At 42.7% G+C, this 21790-nt stretch overlaps 1 protein-coding gene across 3 annotated transcripts in view; it reads right to left on the reverse strand.

The window, feature by feature from the left end:
* Positions 1 to 21790, reverse strand: part of dym (dymeclin) — a 210238-nt gene that overhangs the window by 160129 nt on the left and 28319 nt on the right. For 2 of the 3 annotated variants that reach the window (XM_047017284.1, XM_047017281.1), the window contains exons 3-7: positions 13203 to 13255; positions 12506 to 12599; positions 10740 to 10873; positions 10246 to 10318; positions 8065 to 8190 (exon numbers count right to left, since the gene is read on the reverse strand). In XM_047017284.1, the coding sequence (XP_046873240.1) occupies positions 8065 to 8190; positions 10246 to 10318; positions 10740 to 10873; positions 12506 to 12599; positions 13203 to 13255 (480 nt within the window). The remainder of the gene's footprint in view (positions 1 to 8064; positions 8191 to 10245; positions 10319 to 10739; positions 10874 to 12505; positions 12600 to 13202; positions 13256 to 21790) is intronic. The other variant, XM_047017283.1, reaches the window with a different exon arrangement.

Raw genomic sequence — 21790 nt, forward strand, 5'->3', positions numbered from 1 at the left:
GACGAATTCTCGTCCAACCCCACTAACACTGCCACCGACACCTTGTTAACCACTTTAACTGCATCACTTGACTCTCTCTGTCCCCTGTCAACAAAGCCTGCACAATCTTCTCCCTCCTGCCCGTGGCTTACGGATGTTATTCGTGAAGAACGGTCCACCCTTCGAGCAACTGAGAGGAGATGGCGCAAGTCCAAAGACGGTCTGGACCTTGATAGGTATCACTCCCTCCTTAAATCCTTCTCTTCTCACATAACTGGTGCTAAAACCCTCTACTTTCTTAACAAAATTAACTCTGTTTCAAACCCCCACAAACCTTTCTCTACTTTCTCCACCCTTCTTAACCTACCTCCCCCACCCCCTCTCTCCACCCTGACAGCAGACGACTTCTCCTCCTTCTTTGAGAAAAAAGTTGCCGACATTAGCATTCGGTTCCCTAAACCCACCTTTCCTACCCCCTCACCCTCCATGACTGACCCAACTAAATGTCTAAACTCTTTCTCTCCCCTGTCCGAGGCAGAGCTCCCTGACCTCATTCTCTCTCATTGCCCCACCTCCTGTCCCCTTGATCCTGTCCCCTCCCCTCTCTTTCAAACCATCTCCCCCTCTATAATAACTTTTCTGCTCCATGTTCTAAACTCCTCTCTTACCTCTGGCACCTTCCCCTCTGCCTTCAAACAGGCCAGAGTTACCCCTCTACTCAAAAAACCCTCCCTTAACCCTGCCGTCCTCCAGAACTACAGACCGGTATCACTGTTACCCTTCTTCTCTAAAACAATTGAACGTGCTGTATCTAACCAACTGTCTAACTTTCTTTCTCAGAACAACCTGCTTGACCCCAACCAATCGGGCTTCAAGACCGGCCACTCCACAGAGACTGCCCTCCTTTCAGTCACCACTGTCCTCCAGTCTACCAGAGCGGCTTCGAGGTCATCCGTCATCATTCTGCTGGACCTTTCTGCGGCGTTTGATACAGTTAACCACCAGATCCTACTCTCCAGACTCTCTGAGATGGGGATCACTGGCACTGCACTCCAGTGGATCTCATCCTACCTGTCGGGAAGATCATACCAGGTCTCCTGGGGAGGCAAAGTGTCAGACCCTCGCCAGCTCTCCACTGGTGTCCCACAGGGCTCCGTCCTTGGACCCCTCCTCTTCTCTCTGTAAACCACCTCACTTGGACCAATCATCACCTCCCATGGCTTCTCCTACCACTGCTACGCTGACGACACGCAGCTGTACCTGTCATTCCCCCCGACCGATCCGGGGATCTCAGCTAGGATTGAGGCCTGCCTCGCAGACATCTCCGCCTGGATGACCGAGCACCACCTCCAGCTGAACCTTGCCAAAACGGAACTTCTCATCATCCCGGCCAAACCCTCCATCTCCCACGACCTCTCAATCACCCTGGGATCTGCAATGGTGACCCCCTCATCCTCTGCCAGGAACCTTGGGGTTACCATGGATGACGAGCTCTCCCTCACGGCCCACATTGCTGCGGTCTCCCGGTCGTGTAGATTCACCCTCTACAACATCCGGAAGATCAGGAGATACCTGTCTTCCAGCTGCTTGTCCAAGCAATGGTCCTCTCCAAGTTGGACTACTGCAACTCGCTGCTCGCCGGTCTCCCAGCAAGCGCAACCCGCCCTCTTCAGAGGATTCAGAATGCAGCGGCCCGCCTGGTCTACTATCTACCCAGACGCTCCCACGTTACCCCGCTCCTCATCTCCCTCCACTGGCTACCCATAACGGCCCGCATCAGATTCAAGACCCTGGTACTGACCTTCCGAGCAGTGAACGGGACTGCACCCGACTACATCAAGTCTCTCCTGCAGCCTTACACCCCCACCCGCCACCTACGGTCCTCTTCAGACAACCGCCTGGTGGTCCCACCGCTCAAGGCCGCCCGGTCCCAACACAAGCTCTTCTCCTGTCTGGCCCCCCAGTGGTGGAATCACCTCCCCACCTCCATCAGAGACACAGACTGTCTTTCCACCTTCAAGAGAAGGCTCAAGACGCACTTGTTCCGGGAGTACAACGGTACTTAGGAATGGTTTGTTGAACCCAACGCTAGTTTCCTCAAGGATCACATTGACTCTTGCTTAGACTGTTGCTCTTGTTGGTTAGTGGTAGCTGATTTAAACTGTTGTATTATATTTAATCCTATTTTTATTGCTTTCCTACAGGTACACTTGCACTTAGAGATTCATGTTGTGTATTGCAATTTGCTTAACTACATGCTCTTATGGTTTCTTCCCTTTAGCACTTTTTTTGGTTGTTCACAATGTGTACTTCTGTTTTTGGCTACCTGCAATGCTTTGGGGCTATCTTGTTGTTATTATCAGTGACCTATGCACTTTATAAAGCTCTCTCTTGGAAGTCGCTTTGAATAAAAGCGTCTGCTAAATGAATAAATGTAAATGTAAAATCTGAAGAAAAAAAAAAACACTCAAGAGAAGTACTGCTTCTTGGATGATTTGTGCTCCACATCAGTACATCTCACACATTTGCCTTTGTTTCCATGGGATTCATGGAATTGCTAGTTTCTGCTCCACCATTGTGTAATACAAAATATAATTTAGGACAGCAATTCCATTTTAGTGTTATCCTTCGCATTACACACATTTAGTCAATGTACTTAAACTCAACCGATTGTTGTCATTTTACCATACTGTTCATATTTAACAGACATACGTGTTTGGGAAGATTACTGTATATTTCCATATTATATATATATATATATATTCATTTTTTTCTTCTTTTTTTTATCAATGTATTTATTTCCAGGTGTTTTGCATCTTCCCCCTCAAGCAATAGTTAGGTTACTTAAAGACACCTTACACTCAAAGTATGTTCTACACAGTGGTGTAGTGGTGAAATTAGAGGTGGGTAAACTATGAGTTTTATTATTTATTTATTTACAGGGTCGTCAAGTTTGGAGTGAGATTCCCGGAGATCCGCCCCCCCCCCCCGCCGACGAGCTTTCACGTCTATTTTGCTAGTGCACGTCCCCGAAAACTACGTGCATTGACCGTGAGACACGCATTTCAGCCCCTTCACAAAGGGTTGAGAACCCTGTTTATTCTATTTATTATTAAGTTTCATTAGGCCTATTTAGATGGAACCGGTAAGGTTGGCTTGTATCTGCATCATCTTATTTGAAAGCATGTTATTAATAGTAGACTAGCCGTTTGTCCATCTTAATGCGATGTTGTGCGAACCAAAACAACGTTTACAAACGTGAATTGATCTTACTCTGTACTTGAGGCCTTTTGCGGGCATCTGTGGGAGTGGGAGCACTCAATGGTCTCTTCAAAAATCGCTTGATATCCAAGGCTAATTAATCCATTCCGAACAGGTAGACCAATCCACAACGTGTAGCCTGTGTGTAGGCTACATACTTCATGGATCCTGATTTGGGTCGCCGCCGCAGCCGCAATGCATTGATTGGAGGGTCACAGACCATACAGCGCTGATGAAATGATTCTGACTACAGCGTTTATATGTTAAACAATATGAAATTTAGTCTTTGATGTTTTAAAATTACACAAAATGTATTTCGGATTATTCCAACGGCAGAATACGAGGGGCAGGGAACCTAGATGTGCGTAAACGTGCATAGATGCTATTTAGAGGTGGATAAACCCAATTTCTGCAATTTAGAGGTGGATAAACGCTATTTCCAATTTTTGGGAGGTGCGTAAACAGCGTTTACGTGCGTTTAGCCCCCACTACATCCCTGGTTCTAAATGGCATAAATGCTTCCAATTAATAATTGACGTAACAACTTATTGTAAATGGTCAGTAGCCTAGCCTATCGATTAAGGTTGGCCACTGAAGCATGTCCACTGCCTGCTTCATTTGATCTTGATAGGCTAAGCATTCTGTAGCAAATAATAAAAATAAACCCTATTAATTAAAACTCCTTCAGCATAATAATGCACCTAAAATACAAACCTGAGCAAGTGCAGCAATCGCTATCGAATCAACAGACATGCGCAATTTAACTAGCAGGGGAAGAATACAAACAACGAAAATCACCAGTTAACTTGATTAAAATGTGCAAGAACTACAGACTTATACAAGAACAGGCTTAAATGAACTGACAACATAAGTTATACGACTTACAGTTCTCAAGGACGCACACACGCAATCTCAACTGCGGTGTGAAGCACATGTCCGTGCAATTCTCCGACATGCACTCTAACAATCACTGCTGACAGACGGCATAACATTTTGTACAGCCTGATTTCTGATACCATGGCGGCATAAATTTAGCCACGGAGGAAACACTGCACTATATATCATCATTCCAGGTTAAGAATACCAATGGAGGCTGCGTTGGAAATCGTAAATCAAACTTTTTCAGCATTTTGAGTGAAAATTTCATTTGCATTTGTACAGGTGTATTCGTGCGCGTCGGGCTGGCCCTCGCAGCGGTAGTGGCCACTCTGTCCATTCGCGCACCTCACAGTTGCGTATTGATCAGACAAGAAGACATGCTTTTCAACTCGATTGCTATTGATCAAAACAGAACGAGGGTTCGGCTGTAGCCTACTTGAAACATACTATTGAGAACATATTCACTGACATGCATTGCACGCAGACTTTTTTTTGCCTTAGGCGCTCGGGATTTCTCATTGGCGCTTGGGAAAACGGCTTTGGCAAGCGCCAAAATGTTCTCTATGCAGGAAAAACCCTGCAGTTAGCTTGCCAGTATTTCATCAGTAAAATAGTCTTGGATTTTCTTTATCGCACTGACATGAATAATATTGTTCCTGTGCCTGTTTTCGGCTCGCTAAATCCATATTATTTCGGCTCGCGACAGTTAGCTTAGTGCAGCTCAGTCAACTCAACACGGCTGAAAGTTGAGAGCGAAGGGAGCAAAACCGGAAGCATATTTTTTGGGGGAAATGTCTAAATGCTTATCCAAACAACATTAATCGCGGCACTGCACTCCATTGGATTATAAAAAAGACACCTGCGAAATATGGACTTTGCAGAGTGCCCGGTTCTCTAAATAATCGTTGGAAACTCCATGCCCTAAAATCCCATTCAAACTACCGATACACGGGCAGGCAAGTAGGCAGACAGATTTCTGGCATTATTACGCCTGGGACACACTGGCTCCGACAACCGGCAATAATAATCAATCAACAGCTTTGCATCTTGTTTTCAGTAATATAGCACATGCTAAAAAGGCGACTAAGAGTTTCATTTTAAATCATATAAATCCATAATCATTACCCATCTTCATAATTACAACAGTGTGATGTTTTTTTCCACAACACTACGGTGAACATTTGTAAAGTTGTAGACTTTATAATATTTTTTTTACTACACAATAACTTTAACTAAACAATGTTGGTAACAAACGTTCGTTCCATGTAGTTACCCTGATAAAAACAAAAATAAACAGATGAATCTGTTGAGCCAGCATGCCCGTAGTTGTTTCTGAACGGTCTGTATTGGCAGAGAAATTTGTTGTCACGCGTGCACACAACACACACGTGTGCACACAACACAAACGTCCGTTCCATGTAGTTACCCTGATAAAAACGAAAATAAACAGATGAATCTGTTGAGCCAGCATGCCCGTAGTTGTTTCTGAACGGTCTGTCTATAGGCAGAGAAATGAGTTGTCACGCGTGCACACAACACAACACACACGTGTGCACACAACACACACGTGTGCGTGCACACAACACACACACGTGTGCGTGCACACAACACACACACGTGTGCGTGCACACAACACACACACGTGTGCGTGCACACAACACACACGTGTGCGTGCACACAACACACACGCGTGCACACATACCGAGAGAGAACCCCCAAGTCGGTATAGAAAATTTGTTTGAGAAATTCAAGGAGATGGACAACATTACATTAATTCTGGAGGTTGAAAAGTTTAGGGAGTTGGACCCCAGGGCACCAATTTTATAAGGACAACATAAAGAAGGATAAATGCTGGGATGCTGTTGGATCTGTGCTGCCAAAACTTTAGAGGAGCTGAAAGACTTGGTGACCGGCGCAGAGAAATGCACGTCTGGTGTGAACAGCCTTGAGCCAGTCGTAGCCGATCGTGATGCTTCTGGGCGCTTCGCAGCCAGTGTGTCCCAGGCGTTAGAGAGATGCAGAAAAGAAGAGAGGGGAGAGAAAGTGGGACAGATACCCCTGTTCCACCAACGAATTTTGGGGGCAGATTCAGAGCCAGTGCTTAATCTCAAACCAGTCATTTCTCTTTCGATAGCCTAAGAACCGGCTCCTAACCAAGGAAAGTGTTTTTTAAATAGAACCAAAACATTTCCGGTCTAGAAGTTAGAACCGCTTGGGGCGAGGTTACTGTGACCAACAAAATCCTTTGACGGCCATTTCTGTACGTTTTTACTATTCATATTTCAGCTAAACAGTACGTGTAAATCAGCATCTGAATTAAAAACGCTTGGTGGTCCCACAGCTCAAGACCGCCCGGTCCCAACACAAGCTCTTCCCCTGTCTGGCCCCCCAGCGGTTGAATCAACTCCCCACCTCCATCAGAGACACTGACTGTCTCCCCACTTTCAAGAAAAGGTTCAAGACGCACTTGTTCCGGGAGAACAATGGTACTTAGGGAATGGTTTGCTGGACCCAATGTTAGTTTCCTCAAGGATCACAATGACTCTTGCTTAGACACTTGTTGCTCTTGTTGGTTAGTGGTAACTGATTTAAATTGTTGTACTCGCTGTGAAATATTTTTTATTGTTGCTTGATTTTCAACAGGTACACTTGAACTTATAGCGATTCATGTTGTTTAACTGTAACTTGTTTAACTACATACTCTTATGGTTCTTCCCTTTGGCACTTATTTTGGTTAGTCACAATGTGTGCTTCATGTTTTGGCTACCCAAAATGTTTTTGGGGCTATCTTGTTTTTGTTATCAGTTACCTATGCACTTGGTAAAGCTCTCTCTTGGAAGTCACTTTGGATAAAAGCGTCTGTTAAATGAATAAATGTAAATGTAAATTGTGACAAGAAATGGGCAGTATAGTCGCTGAAAATGTGGTTATTTTATTGATGAAACGGCTAATTTGTAAATTTGCTCCGACTTTTCGACAACCTAGCTAGCATCAGTGCAGCGTCAGGGGGCGCTAGCGTTGCTGGAAAAGAAGAGACGTATACAGTGATGTAATGACGTTGCTCTGTGGTGGCTCTCTAGCCCGTGGAAAAGCAAACCGGTTCTTAGAAGGCTCGCAAATTGAACCAGCTCCAAACTGGCTCTCGCACCAGCTCGAGATTAGCTCCCGGTTCACTTTGGTGGAAATGGGGTATAATACCGCTTTTCCACCAACGCATTTTAGGTGCTGGGTGCTAAATCTCAAACCAGTTCTTTGTGTTTCGACACCCAAAACACCAGCTCCGAACCAGGGAAAGTGGTTTTAAGTAGCACCAAAACATTGCTGGTCTAGAAGTAAGAACCGCATGCGTCAGGGGCTGGGGGGAGGGGTTATTTCAGCTAAACGGTACGTGTAAATCAGCATCTGAATTAATATGTGCCAAGAAATGGGCAGTGTGGTCACTGAAAATGTGCTTATTTTATTGATGAAACGGCTAATTTGTAAATTTGCTCCAACCTTTCGATACCCTAGCTAGCATCTCAGTGCAGTGCAGACACTAGTTGCTGTATTTTAACATGATCCTATCAAATGGGTGAAATGGCACACACACATTTTGAGCGTTCTTCGGATTTATAAAACAGCCTTTGTATTTGCCAATGCCACGCTAGCATTGCTGGGAAAGATGAAACGTATACAGTCACGTAAGACCTGGCTCTGTGGTGGCTCTCTAGCCCGTGGAAAAGCAAACCAGAGCTCCGAACCGGCTCTAGCACCAGCTCCCGATTCACGTTGGTAGAAAAGAGGTAAGACGGAGAAAAGTGAAGCTGGGGCCTCTACCCTGGACTAAGATCAGTTAGTGGGAGTCAAGCACAAGTGGCTCTGTGGTAATATTATGCAGTAGCTCCCATTTGGTTACACACAACTACACACACACACAGGTTCTCACACGCAAACACACACACCCACCATTTGCCTTTCATGATGTGCTGGTAGATGAGGCTGTCTCTGATGATGTCCTTGTGGAAGAGCTGGTAGGACAGCAGCACCAGTAGTGTGGTCACTGCCTCAAACAGGATGCTGTACGTGATATCACTGTAGACACACACACATGGTCAGTTGCATGCAGGTAACAACATATTGACCCTCTCTACACAGCATCTGTTGGCCAGTGTCACTCAAGCAGTAGGCTCACCGAAATTAGGATGTTATATTACATTTTACACTTGAGTCCCTCCTCAGTCCCACCACCTTCACAAATGATATGATTTGGATTTTGTAAGATATTGAACTGTATGCCCTCCAAGAGCACTGAGCAAGTGAGTGGAGTTAAGACTGATTTATGTTGTGAAAGAGTATGTTCTGACTGTGGCCAATATAAGAAAGACTTGGAAGTGAAAAGGTCAGCTTGAGTTTGTATTTGTGAGTCTAACGCAGAGGTAACACAGTCGCCTGTTACACATGTGGACAGGCAGGCATTCATATTAAACATACACGCTGTCGTATTAAAAAACATATTTACATACAGGCACGCACACAAACCCACTCACAGCGTAGGCAGTGGGAGGGCCTTATATCAAAGTCCCCTCGCCATGGGACACATACCAAGTACAATTGTGTGCTGTGTTTAACACACATCCATTCCTCTTGCACTTAATAACCCTTGAGGTTTATTTTGCCAGTAAACCGTAAACACCGACCAGTGACAGCAGCAACCATAGCCCTATATTCTTAATTGGATTTATTCTTAAAAAGGCTGTGATGGATCTTCAGAAGCCTGGTTCATCAGGAAATAAAGGTAATACGCCAGCTTGAACCAATTGCTGATCCACAGCAGAAATTGACCACAAGTCAACATCAATGAGCATCAACCTGCAAGTTTTGCCTGCCAGGTTTAAACATATTGATAAGTCTGTTAAATCTCTAAAACCTATGTGGAGATGGAGCTACACACCTTAGGCCTTTACTGTGATATCCAATTAGAAAGCGGATATGTGGGAATCCCCCACACTATTCAAGACCTCCTTCTAGCCCTGCGTTTTCCTCTGTCTGGATCTGCCACTAGATATTCGGAACACGTAGCTAGGAAACGATTGATGGCAACAAAGCCTCAGAACAAGGAATATTGTGAAGCCCTCTCTCAAACAATGAAGAATGCTGGAATGCAGAACCCTTGTGTTACACAGTACACAAGACAGATTTGTATTACTCATGAAAAAGGGGAGACAGAAAAGACTAGAGAAAGTAACACTTTAGTCAACCCTTTCTCAACCCTATGCAAACTCCCCAATAACCTTTAATAAATAGTTCAAGTTCTGTGAGAAGACAGAAGTCTCCTTTTGCAGTGGTGTGAAGCTCGTGCCCTTACGTGCATAAGCTAAAGCTAGTAACGAAAAAGATTGGCACGTGTCTATATCACTCCCTGTCATCCTCCTCATCCTGTTACCGGCTCTATGTCCCACGAATGACAAACGTCTTGGAAGCAGTACGCAAAGACCTGCTGGAATGTTCCGCCAGGAAAATGTATCATTCCATGGGATCCATTTATATTCATGAGAGCGAGGAAGCAGTGTGGTGTAGCTGTCTCCCACAGACACACCAGAGAGAGTATAGGAGACACTGGAACTTTTATTAGAAGTTAGGAAGAGCATGAGGTGGAGAAGAGCGCTGTCTGTGAATTATTGTCTATCTGCCCTCTATCAATCTGTTGGTTACAGAATGTGAGTTTGGCTACAGTTTTAAGTGTTATAATGGTATCACTCAGTGACTGGAACAATACATTTTCTCTCTCACAATGTATTTTTATTTCTTTCTCTCATTCAATTCCTCTCTTCAAAAGAGGACAGTGGCAGAGCTGAAATATGCATTGAAATGAACTTTGTTGCTTAGACAGCTTTGGGCTGGTACATAAAGCCAAGCACCTACCTGCCCAACAAAGCCTAATGCTGGGCCGGCCAGGTCAGCACCCGCAGTCTCTGACAAACAAAAGACAGACAATCAGAACCATCCCCTAAGGACTGCTGGTTCTGTGTGTTCTGTTTTACTACTGAGGCTCTTTCACATGCACACGTGTCTACACATACGACACCAGATGGCCCACAAGGTCCGTGCTGCTTGTTTAGGACCCCCTGCATCCCTGAATATACTCACAGCAGAGGCACTTCCATGATCAGGTGGACCAGGTTGCACATCAGCTCTTCCAGAAGGTCCTCCCTTCCTGTATCTACAGAGATTGAGTGGAGGAAGGGGAAGGTGGACGGAGAGAGAAAGGGCAAGGAGAGTGAAGAGAGGGAATATGGGAGAGAAAGAAAAACCATATAGAACATCCAATATAATTCTGAGATTTGGTTTGCTAGCAACAAGCTATTTCCCATGTTCTATTTTAAAGTGGCAGACCACAGCTACGGTGGCTCATCCAACTATAAGAGCCAGGGTCCAGCCCTTCTAATGTTGATGATATGGTGTTTTCCCACATCTGACTACATGTGTCCTTGGGCCAAAAATAGACCCCCACTGTAAAGCAGGTAGGGAAAATGAGATGACTAAACTTCTACAAACTAATACAAAAACTGAATTCAGATGGCTGCAGTTCCAGTTTCTTGGGCTCTGTAATGTTGTTCATGAATAGCAGAAATGGTGTTCACCGCAGGTGCCTGGTGCCCTCTCCCGGCAGGACAGCTGAAAGTGCAGGTCTACTTCACACATCTCCCGGATGAAGACTTTGAGCAGGCATCGGATCATGAACAAGGCATTGTGGGCTTGCCAGATAAACAGCTGACTTTAATGGGATAAAAAGAACATACACAAAACTAAAGTAGAGACAATTACAAAACTGTTGAAAGCATATATCAGGTTGGTATATGAAACCCGCACCAACCAAATATTTCTGTGACTGACAGTACACAAGTGCACTCTGATCTGGGGGTAACTTAAGAAACTTCCTCCACTGAAAAAGGACCTTATTACTGACAGACATGATGGTTAGTTGGCTCTCTTACCCTAGCTTTGCTCTAGCTTTGCTCTACAGACACACACACATCCTTGATGTCCCTACAATGACATTGTGGGCCCTATCTTGCACCCAGCGCAATTGACTTTGTCAATGACGCAAGTATCATTCCTAGTTTGCACTCGACGCAAAGCGGAATTTTCCCTCCACAGACGCACGTCATTAAATTAAGGAATGACCTTGCGCTCCCGGAGGCAGTTCAGCGAAAAATAAGGCGTGTTCCGGCGCACACGTTACCTGGTGCTATTTTGCAGTTTCAGAAAAACAATTCCGCCACAGACCTGGAAAAACACAGTCTAAAGTCAATGGGGCGTTATTCAGATGCTATTTTAAGGGCGCAACCTTGGCCCGTGCACACTGCTGGCGAGGCCAGGATTTTCTTTTTGCAAAGCTACGTTAGATTGTTTTGATTTATTGTATAGCTGTGTTACATTTCTTTCATGTCAATGATTAAAATGATTTTTATGAGAAATCTATGTATGTGAACTTGACTTGTAATAATTGTGGCAATTTCCTCCCACGCCTGTTTAACCGCAGCTAATTTGGGTGGGTTTCTTCTCCCATCACAATCAGAATCAGAATCCGGTTTATTCGCAATGTATGTTACACAAACACGGAATTTACTGTGGCAGGAAGGTGCAAACAATATACATTTACAGGTCTTAAATTAAGTAAAAAAGTACAAACTAATTCTAAGAACTAAATATAACAATTTAAAATAAAAAATATATATACAAATTGAATAAGCAGCATGAGTGGGCAACTTGGTGCAATGTGAAAGCTGCTCTGCCTTTCCCATACAATGTCACTTCTCTATCTTTTATGGCCCTGACTAGAACGTCAGTGTCCTTGGCTGTGTACCGCTCCTTGCGTGCGCCTGGCAAATCCGCCGTTATAATAGCAATCCGCCATGGAACAAGCATGCCTGCTCTTAAAGGGAATGTGAGATGACGCTCTGATTGGTTTATTGCACGTTACGCCCAAACCACACCCATTAGAAATGTAGCTACTTCAGACCAAACCATTTTAGATTTGCGCAAAGTCATTTATCCCGCCGGTATAGTAGCAACAGCGCCGGAGTCCCACCCACAAAGTTATTTGCGCTTTGCGTTTTGATACTTGCGTTTCAGATCGTTAAAATAGGACCCTGTAACTCAGCATAGCTTAGCAACAACAACCAAATTGCAAAACGCCACACACAGGTGGCATTATGCCAGCTTTGTTTAGTTCAGAGTAAACGAACAAAACAGTCATAATGATTGTTTTTTTTTACGGTAATATTGCGAGATCTCTTTTTCTGTTTTGTTTTAAGTTAACACACACATTCTTTAAACTCAGTTGTATCAACCTGTTCATGTCTTCAAGGGACTTATTAACCAGACATGGTTTTCGCATACTCACTCTTGGCATTCTGTTGATATTTTTAACTCTTTGGTTCTCCCAAGGAAGATTCTTATGAGAGCACCCAAGTTTCCGGTTCTGGGGTTATTCTCGACTGTGAAAAAAGGAACAAGGTGCAATATAAGAGAGAGAAGATGCCACCACAAGAGTATATAGAATGACTATAATTTTCTACAGACTTTTAAGACTTATGGCATAAAGGGCCTCAGGAGCCACTGACATGTAGTACAATCCTCAAAAACATCAAACCTCAAAGCCTGTTGTGAGATCTCAGTAGAAGTCTACTGTCATACAAAGCACCATTTCTCAAAATGTTTGTATTCATTATTGTTAATTTCCTATCCCATGGGGTGGGAAAAGTTAAATAGTTATTAACAAATAGTTTAAAGGCCCATACCACAGGATAACTGTTAGCTTTACCTATGTGCAGAGTGATTCTGTTTGAAGTTGAAAATAAGACAATGATTGGCCAGTGCATGTTGTGGTGTTTGGTTAGTACATGTGGTTATTGTAACAAATGATAAATGTAAAAGAAAAACACCCGTCTATAACGTCTATTCTATAATTGTCTCATTTTCTTAAATGTAGTAATAAATACAAAAATATGTTTAAGTTGTTAATGACCTAGGGCTTAAAGCACAAATCCACACACAAGCTACAGTACCAAGCAGTGAAGAGACAAAGGAAGCATGTATACTTAGGATCTTGGCCAGGGGAAGGACAGCTTCTTCCAATAGCTTGGAGTTCCCACTGAAGAAGAGGCATAAAGACAGACAGAATGAAAAAGAGATACAAGAGCAGTGCACAGGGAGAGGGAGAAGATTCTCTTCGTGAGCAAAAGTCTATGACACCCCTGGTGTCTAGGTAGGATATTGTAAACTATCATTTGACACAAGCACTAGAAAACTGATCCCTAAAGTTGACATGTCTAGGCCTGTCATGATAATTATGTTATCGACTTCACCACTGCCATTTTTGCAGAACTCGATATTACTCATTGAGTAATACATGTTTATTTAGAAAATAATAAAATAAAATCCTAGTTGCGCTCCTTCAGTTGTCTAGTCCAGTGATTTTCAACCACTGTGCCACAAATTTCACTTAGTCTTAAAATTAGGGGCTATCAAGCGATTAAAATATTTCATTGCGATTAATTGCAGTATTTCACATGATTAATCGTAATTAATCGCAAACTATTTAATCTGTTAAAATGTTACCCCAATAAATGATTTTAAAAAAACATTAACAGATCAAATAGGCCTAACTGGATGATAATGTCCACATAAAAAGTTCAGATGGAACAACTTAAATTGTGAGGGAGTATTATTCAATCACAAACTATACTGCTGTAGCTATAATAAACATCCACAAAATTAGACTTCTGGAAAATAAAATACATTTAATACATGTCTCATAGCCTACTACGATATCCTGCTCCATAATATTCAAATCTCATGCAAACATACTTCAGATACTTAAGCAACCACAGATTGACCTATATATTGAACAAGAAAGTTTGTATTTTGTTTAACCCAGTGAGCTGCTCGCTGCTTTTGCGAGTGTTGTCTGCCATTTGTTACAGGAGCGAACGCTGCTGCTGCTACTGTTACAGTGCTAACACTGTAATATAGTGATTGGCAGAGTAATGTAATATTCGTCCGGGTGGCAGCAGGTAGCTAATTGCCTCGTTCCTTCTTAGAGACAAGAGAATGAGTGACGCATTTGACAGGTCATGGTCACAGTGATGGAGAAGTTTTTTTTAAGGAAAAATGCAAACCCCGAACTGGGCCCTGGACAAGATTCTGACCCAGGTGATGACACTGAAAACAGAGAAACAGACAACTTATGAGAAAAACCAAAGGTAAATCAGAAAGCCCTCAAAGGTAGTTACCTAGTCGCTGAACTTGTAGCTCAATCAAAGGGTCCCACACTGTGGCAGAGACATTAATACTACCTGCCTGCAAAGCCATTGTCAACAAGATGCTAGGCACTGATGCGGTTAAAGACATAGCTAAAGTCCCTCTCTCAGATAACACAATTGCCACAAATGTCAACAGACATAAAAAGTCAAGTTGTGGAAAAGATACGCATCAGTAGGAAACTTGCGTTGCAACTTGATGAGTCTACGGATATTACTGGACATGCTCAGCTCTTGGCCAGTGTGCGTTTTGTGTGGTTTTTGTGAAAACGTCCTATTTTGCAAGGCACTGCCAGAAAAAACAACAGAAGAGGACATTTCTCGGGTCACATCGGAATATATTTTGACCAGGGAGGACTTACGTGGGAAAACTGCACAACTGTTTGCAATGATGGAGCTGCAGCCATGGTCGGGCGCACCAAAGGCTTCGTTAGCAGAGTGAAGGAAAGAAAACCAGATCTTATTGTTACGCACTGTTTTTTGCACCGTGAGGCCCTTGTTGCAAATACTTTTCCAACAGAACTAGTTCCTATGTTGGATGATGTTGTGCACATAGTGAACTTTGAAAAGACACAACCTTTGAAAAGTTGTATATTTGCATCTTTGTGTGAGGAAATGGGAGTGGAGCATAAAGCCTTATTGCTCCTTACAGAGGTCCAATGGTTGTCGTGCGGCAAGGTGCTGGACTGTGTGTATGAACTGCGGTAATAACTTAGTGTTTCTGACAAATGAGAGGTCCGATTACTCAAATCTGTTTGCAAGTGATGAGTGGTGTACAAAACTGGCATACCTGGCAGATATATGTCATCATCTGAATGAACTGAACACACGGATGCAAGGCCGAAATGAAAACCTGCTTACAAGCACAGATAAAATAAATGGATTCTGTTTAAAAGGTGCACCTCTGGCAACAACATGTGCAAAGTGCCAACCTTGAGATGTTCCCACTCAATGAGAAACAGCAAGATCACACTGCTGCACTGTGCGAGGTAATAGGTAAACATTTGAAAACTCTTGAGGAGAAGTTGTCATTTTATTTTTCTTCATCCTCCACTAAATGCCTTGACTGGGTTATGGACCCAAACAGCACAGCATCAGTTGTTGGAAAGGACATGACTTTACAAGAGCAGGAGGAACTAACTGAACTGCAACAAGATCGTGGTTTAAAGCTAAGATTTGCTGATCTTCCTTTGGACAGTTTTTGGGTGACTGCTGCCAAGGAGTTGTTGGGGGCTTTTTTCGTGTCTAGTGTGTAAAGAGGTGGTACGTGCAGAAAGAAGCAGGACAGGGGTCAGTTGAGGAGAAGAAACAGCCCCATGTAAGGAATTAGGCTAAAGAGGAGACTTGTTTTTGTCCCATATTCAGTTATGGGGTAAGAACGCGCTGGGTGAATCACTCTCCCCTCCCGTTAGAATGTTCTTTCCAGTAGGAAGTCAGGTCAGGATGACCTGATAGCGTGGTGCCTTCTCTTTAGAGCCACTGGTTGCATTGAATGACAAATGAGGGTGGACATCTGTTTATCTTGAACAAACTATGTGTTGTCTGATAATTGCCAAAGATATTTGTATGACGTAGGTAGGACTGTATAAAAGTTCTTGTCTATTGAATACATGTCAGACTTCTCTGGCTAGAGAAGTTCTGCGTGTGTTCCCATGAGCCTACGCAATAAAGACGAAAGCCTTTGTAATCAATCTCCTGACTCCAAGCCTGTTAATTCTTACACCACTAAGAACCACTTTCGAGCCTCCAACAGAGTTCCCCATTCTTGCCAACAAAGCTGTTTTGACATTGCTCCCATTTTCCACAACATATGTGTGAGCTCAGCTTTTCAAGCCTAACTGCTATAAAAACTAAAAACAGAGAGAGAGCTGTTGAAGAAGAGCTTCTTGTGTCTTTCTTCAATTCCTGCCAGGATATCGTCCCAGGTTTGGCACCTGTAATTTGGCATTCTTGCCCTTTGGCCTTGGCTAAACCAGCTTCCCACACTCTCCCTAGCATCAAAATCCTAGCTCCATGGGTTAGCTCCATGGCCAAGCTCCGTAACTCAGGGGTGGGCAATTCATTTTGCCACAAGAGAAACCTGAAATGTGTTGGAGGGCCGCATCAACAATAACTTGAACTTAATTCTTCTCACTATTCATTTTCCCCCATTGTAAAAAGTAGTTAAGTATATATTTTGATTAGCTGCTACTGGTTATCAGAAGAATAAGAATATTCTGTAAATATTTATTTAAATATTTTACATGTTAGTCAACTAGGAAAAGACTATCGAAGTAACAGTAAAAACTAAAATAATCATTACATCAGTGTTTCATTTTATTTGTAACTAGTTAATCTTAACAAACACAGAAAAGTTGTTTTGCAGTATGTCGAAGATATGCAATTGATCAACTTTATACAAACAGCAATACGTTTTTTTCAGTTCATTTTGTTCCGTGAGAGGAATCCAGTGGGCTTGAACAAGTAAATCGAAATCTGGCTGAATGTCTGAGGTGGATATAAGGACAGATGATGATCCGGGTGTGCAGTTTAACTAGCAAACCATCAGCCCGCGCCCACTGAATCAGTCAAGTTCTTATTATGTCCGCGTTAGTTTGTTGCTTTAGTGTCGAGTTAGAATAGAATAACGTAAAGTTAGACACATTGATAGAAGCTTGTCCAACTTTATCTATTGAATATGACGGCCCTGAATATGATGACAATGTCCATCCATGGTTGACGCATGCGCATAAACAAGCCCACATTGCTGAAGTGTCGGAATTCTTACAGAAACACGCATTCCAAGAACGGGATGTGACTCAGGTACTAAATTGTAAACGTATAAATCTGACGAGACTGTTTTTGCATATACTAATCGCTTTCAAAAAACGTGGAAAGATTACGTTAAATTAGACATTAACGACACTGAAGATACTTTCTTTGTTAGTATGCTCTTAAATGGATTGGATCCTAGATCGGCCTATACACTCAAATTATCCAGTCCAGTGAAACTGATGAGGAAAATAAGGGAACTTGAGGCAGTCGGATTGTTTAATGTTCAATCTCACGATTTCAAGCAGTGCAAATGGACTTACCCTTGACTAACAATACTGAAGTTGTGCATCAAAATTCTGAAGATCAAAGGAATGTACATTTTAACATGAACAATTCCACCCCAAATAGAGGTTGTTCCAACTTCAATAGGAATGGACAAAGACCATTTAAAGTAAATAAAGCCATGTGACCCTACTGTCGCAGACAAGGTCATTGGTTCAAAGATTGTATCTTAAGACTGCAAGATGAAGAGAGAGGTGTTCCTGCTTGAGATGAGATGCGCCCCTCTCAGTCATGAAATGCTACTCCCCAGAGGCCAATCATGGTACCACAGGCCGCACAGCAAGCAGATACACCTGCTAACTTGATGCGGGATAAGTGACGCTGTATATCGAAGGATCTGGACAATGTTAAATGTATAATTAATACCCCACAATTTCATATTTCGGATAAACCCTCTGAAATACCACAATTAAGTTTGAGTATTGCAGGAAAATAATTCCCTTTTTGGTTTATACTGGAGCCACTATTTCCTGTTTAAGGAAAACAGATATTGATTGTCCTCTGAGTAAAAATACTGTCCAGTCTGTCGGCATCAGTGGTAAGCCTCAGATAGACCCTGTTTCACTTCCATTACAGATTGATTTTGATGATTATAAATTACAACATTCTTTTATTGTTAGTGCAACTTCTCCAATTGCATTATTGGGAAGAGACTTAATAAGTAAATTGAATGCAACCATATTATGTTCACAGGATGGGATTGAGGTCCACATACCCCCAAATAATGCTTATCAGCTTTTTTCTCTGGTTGTGTTGAGACATACCACATAACTTTTTCTAAAACAGACTTAGTTAATTCGTCAGAGAATTTCGAAAGTAGACGTGTTTTTAAACTGCCGGTAGAGTCGTATTTCTGACCGCACAGACACCTAAAGGATATCAATGGTTTCGGCAGAGTCTTGGGTCTCGGAAAATATCCTTATTTTGGGGATTGGACGTACAGCTTTGTGTCTAGGTTAACTTGTTTGAGGTGTAGATTCTAGCTACATTTCTCATAATTGAGCTAGCGCGATGGCTCTCCACAACTAAAAACGGTTCGACTTTTTTTCCACAATCGACCAAACAAGATATGTACATTGACCTTAAAGTGTACATAATCTAGCTAGATCGTTTTTATTTTAGCAAGTTTTACAGAAATCTGCAAAAGTCGAGGCTCGACTGTCATAGCTGACCGTCACGAACAGCCAAACCAGGCCTGTGGTAAGTGTTTGCTGCAGCTGGCGTTAATCCTACGAACAAACGCTAAGTAACTGGAAAGCTTTTACTGTTAATTGACGATATTGAACACATATCTAATTTGTCTTTACTCTAAATATCTTCTTCGTTTTCAATTTGAAGTTGTACATCTAGCTTATGTAGGAAATATTCCATTGCATCCTCTCTAGCTTCACGCCTTCGGTTATTATTCAAGCCTACGGTGTTAAAACATACCACTTTGACACACTTGCAAGAAATGATCCACTGGTTAGATGTAGGATGATCTTGTTATTTACGTATGAAAAACTCACCAGGGACAACGACAACATCGGCAACCCTGCACTATGAATTATTATTTTGATGTAATCTTAAATTAAGTGTCTGAACAGGACTGGGTGTGCAGGCACGCATGATTAGTTTCTCCTCCGTTTTGAGATTCTAGGTTAGAAATGTTGCCAGTCTGTTGCCAATGACCAGCGGTTGCTACGTTTTTCCAGCAAGTTCAAGTCATTCCAGTGTTGTCCTCTTACCTTCAAATTCGTTCAACCCAGACTTCAGCAACTACGGCTATATCGGGCTATATCGCATATTGCCTTGTTACTGACAATGATCGCCACCACTGACATTTTTATGAATGAGTGATTTCCCCCTAAATAAATGTCAAGCTTATTTACGTTTTTGGGGGCATATTTTCAGTTAGCCTATGGTATTATTTGAATCGCGATTCCATCTGAGATAGCTACTGCTGGTAACGTCGTTGTTAAAATAAGCTTCAAAGGGGGTTCTTTATTAATGAATGAATGCAATATGAGTAAGCTAAATGCCTGAACATATCACGAGAAGGGAAAAACTTACAATGACGTTTATTGGCTTAATGCTAAGAGCTTCTTAAGAGCGTTCTAGAGCGCTCTTCGAATGTTCTTAAGAAGTTCTTATGAGCTTAACGAATCTGGGAAACCTGGCCAATGATGTTTAAGTCAGAGATTAGGTCAATTTTTACACCGGTCTGCCAAATGTATTCGTTTTGATTCAACTAAGGTTGCTGATCACCTATGAGGTTGCTGCTCCCCATTCCCTCTTGCAGGGGAAGTAACAACTTTGTTGCACGAGCATTCTTTGTTAGCTACAAACTTCTGCTGGGCGTCTAGCATATGGTCTAGCTGGGTAATTGTTACTAGGTAACAACTTTGTTGCAGGAGCATTCTTTGTACATTGCGAGCTAACAATGTCCGGTAGGCTTCTTCGCTATAAATAATGATGTTGCTATAAATATTGATGTTAAACCAAGACCACTAAGCCCTCAAAGAAAATGTATGGTCAAAGAAACAAAAGAAAGGTTTGAGGTTACTCTGAAAATTATTAATAAAATAGGCTAATGTAATAATAAAACTGCTAAATCCTTCTCTAACTAGGCTCCTCTATCTTGCATGATGAAACATTACGTTTTTTAAGTAATCTATAAGCCTGCGCTTGCCCTCATTACTCAAATGATGCCGATCAGGGCGGTAAAATTACAAAATAGGACGCGAGTTTCTCAGAAATAATATAGAGCTATTTGTCTTCAAGGCCAACCAATGAGAATATTGTGAATAAAAACAACACAGACGGCAAATAAACAGGCAGTTGTTAGCCTTGCATTGTTTGAAAAAGAAGAAGAGGGAAGCCATCTAGTATATAAGAGGCAGATGTTGGATCATATCACACCATGGAAAACCAAAGTCGTCTGCACGTCTGGATTGTTGGCAGCTCGTTGGTCTACTGGCTTGCGCGGGACGTGGAGGAGGTCGGACTGTAACCCGATCTTGCACTGGAGTGCCATATTGAATGGGTAGAGGTGAGGGGCATGAGGTGGGCAGACCATGTGCCTAAGCTCCGTGAGAAGCGTGGCATGCTTCCCAGCCCGAACATAATGGTGCTCCATGTCAGGGGAAACGACCTCAGCCAAGTGACCGGGCTAGACTTGACGAGGCGGATGAAGCGAGACCTGGGGGCCATCATGGAGATGTTCCCAAACACTCTGCTGGTGTTTTCTGATATCCTGGAACGCTCCGTCTGGAGGTATCAGAGGAGCGCCAGCGCTTCTGGTATCGACAGGGCAAGACATCGAGTCAACGCAGCGGTGTCTAGCTTCCTGGCCGACCGTGGGATAGGGAGCATTCAACACCCCCAAATACGACCCGGTTTTGTGTGGATGTACCGACCCGACGGTGTCCACCTCGATCACGGTGGAAACAATGTGTTCTTGGGAAACATCCAAGACAGTCTCCGATGACTCCTGTGCTAGCCACAGCACACACAACAACGGCTCTTTTAAAAGCCACCCAAAATGTTAAAGAAAGCATTTAGACCGTTAAAAGTGCCATTGTAATTTTACAACCATGGGGTCTTACAGGGTTAAATGGTACCATCTTTACATCTTTAAAGTGTGTCATAAAAAGCTGCGTCACGTAGGCTACATTGCGAGCTCAGCTCGCGGTGTCCGGTAGGATACTCTATATAGCAAGCAACTCTACATTCATACGTCTCTGAGCTTGCTTTAAAATAACAGAAAACATTAATATATTGACGTTAATACATTTAGATGCTTTTATGAATCAATATGTCCTACCACCTGAGAAACACGGTCCTTCACATAATTAGACAAATGCAATATTAGACATCCTATAGCCTACAACCTCATAACCAGGTGCAACAGGTGCTAAGGAGTTGAAGAAGCAGATGCCGTGTCTTCCTCTTGTTGGGCAACCAACAAGTTGTGTATATCTGATTACAATTTACTTTCTAAGTTTCCTATGGCGCTGCATCTTCATGAGCTACATTTGGCCTCCTCTTCCAACCAACTAGTAACACCACTCCTTCATCTGAGTGATACATGTAATTTTTACACAATTATTATCAAGGTAAGATAATGGTTAGAACTGCAGTCATACAATTAAATGCTTTTTGAAATATGCAAACACCAGGGGCCTCATGTATAAAGGATTGCGCAGCTTTCATACCAGAAGATGGCGTACGGCCAAAACTCGAAAAGTACCTACGCACAGAAATATTCACATGTATAAAACCGGTTGTAC

This window comes from Hypomesus transpacificus, unplaced genomic scaffold (assembly GCF_021917145.1).
Source record: "Hypomesus transpacificus isolate Combined female unplaced genomic scaffold, fHypTra1 scaffold_51, whole genome shotgun sequence".
Classification (NCBI taxonomy): Eukaryota; Metazoa; Chordata; class Actinopteri; order Osmeriformes; family Osmeridae; genus Hypomesus; species Hypomesus transpacificus.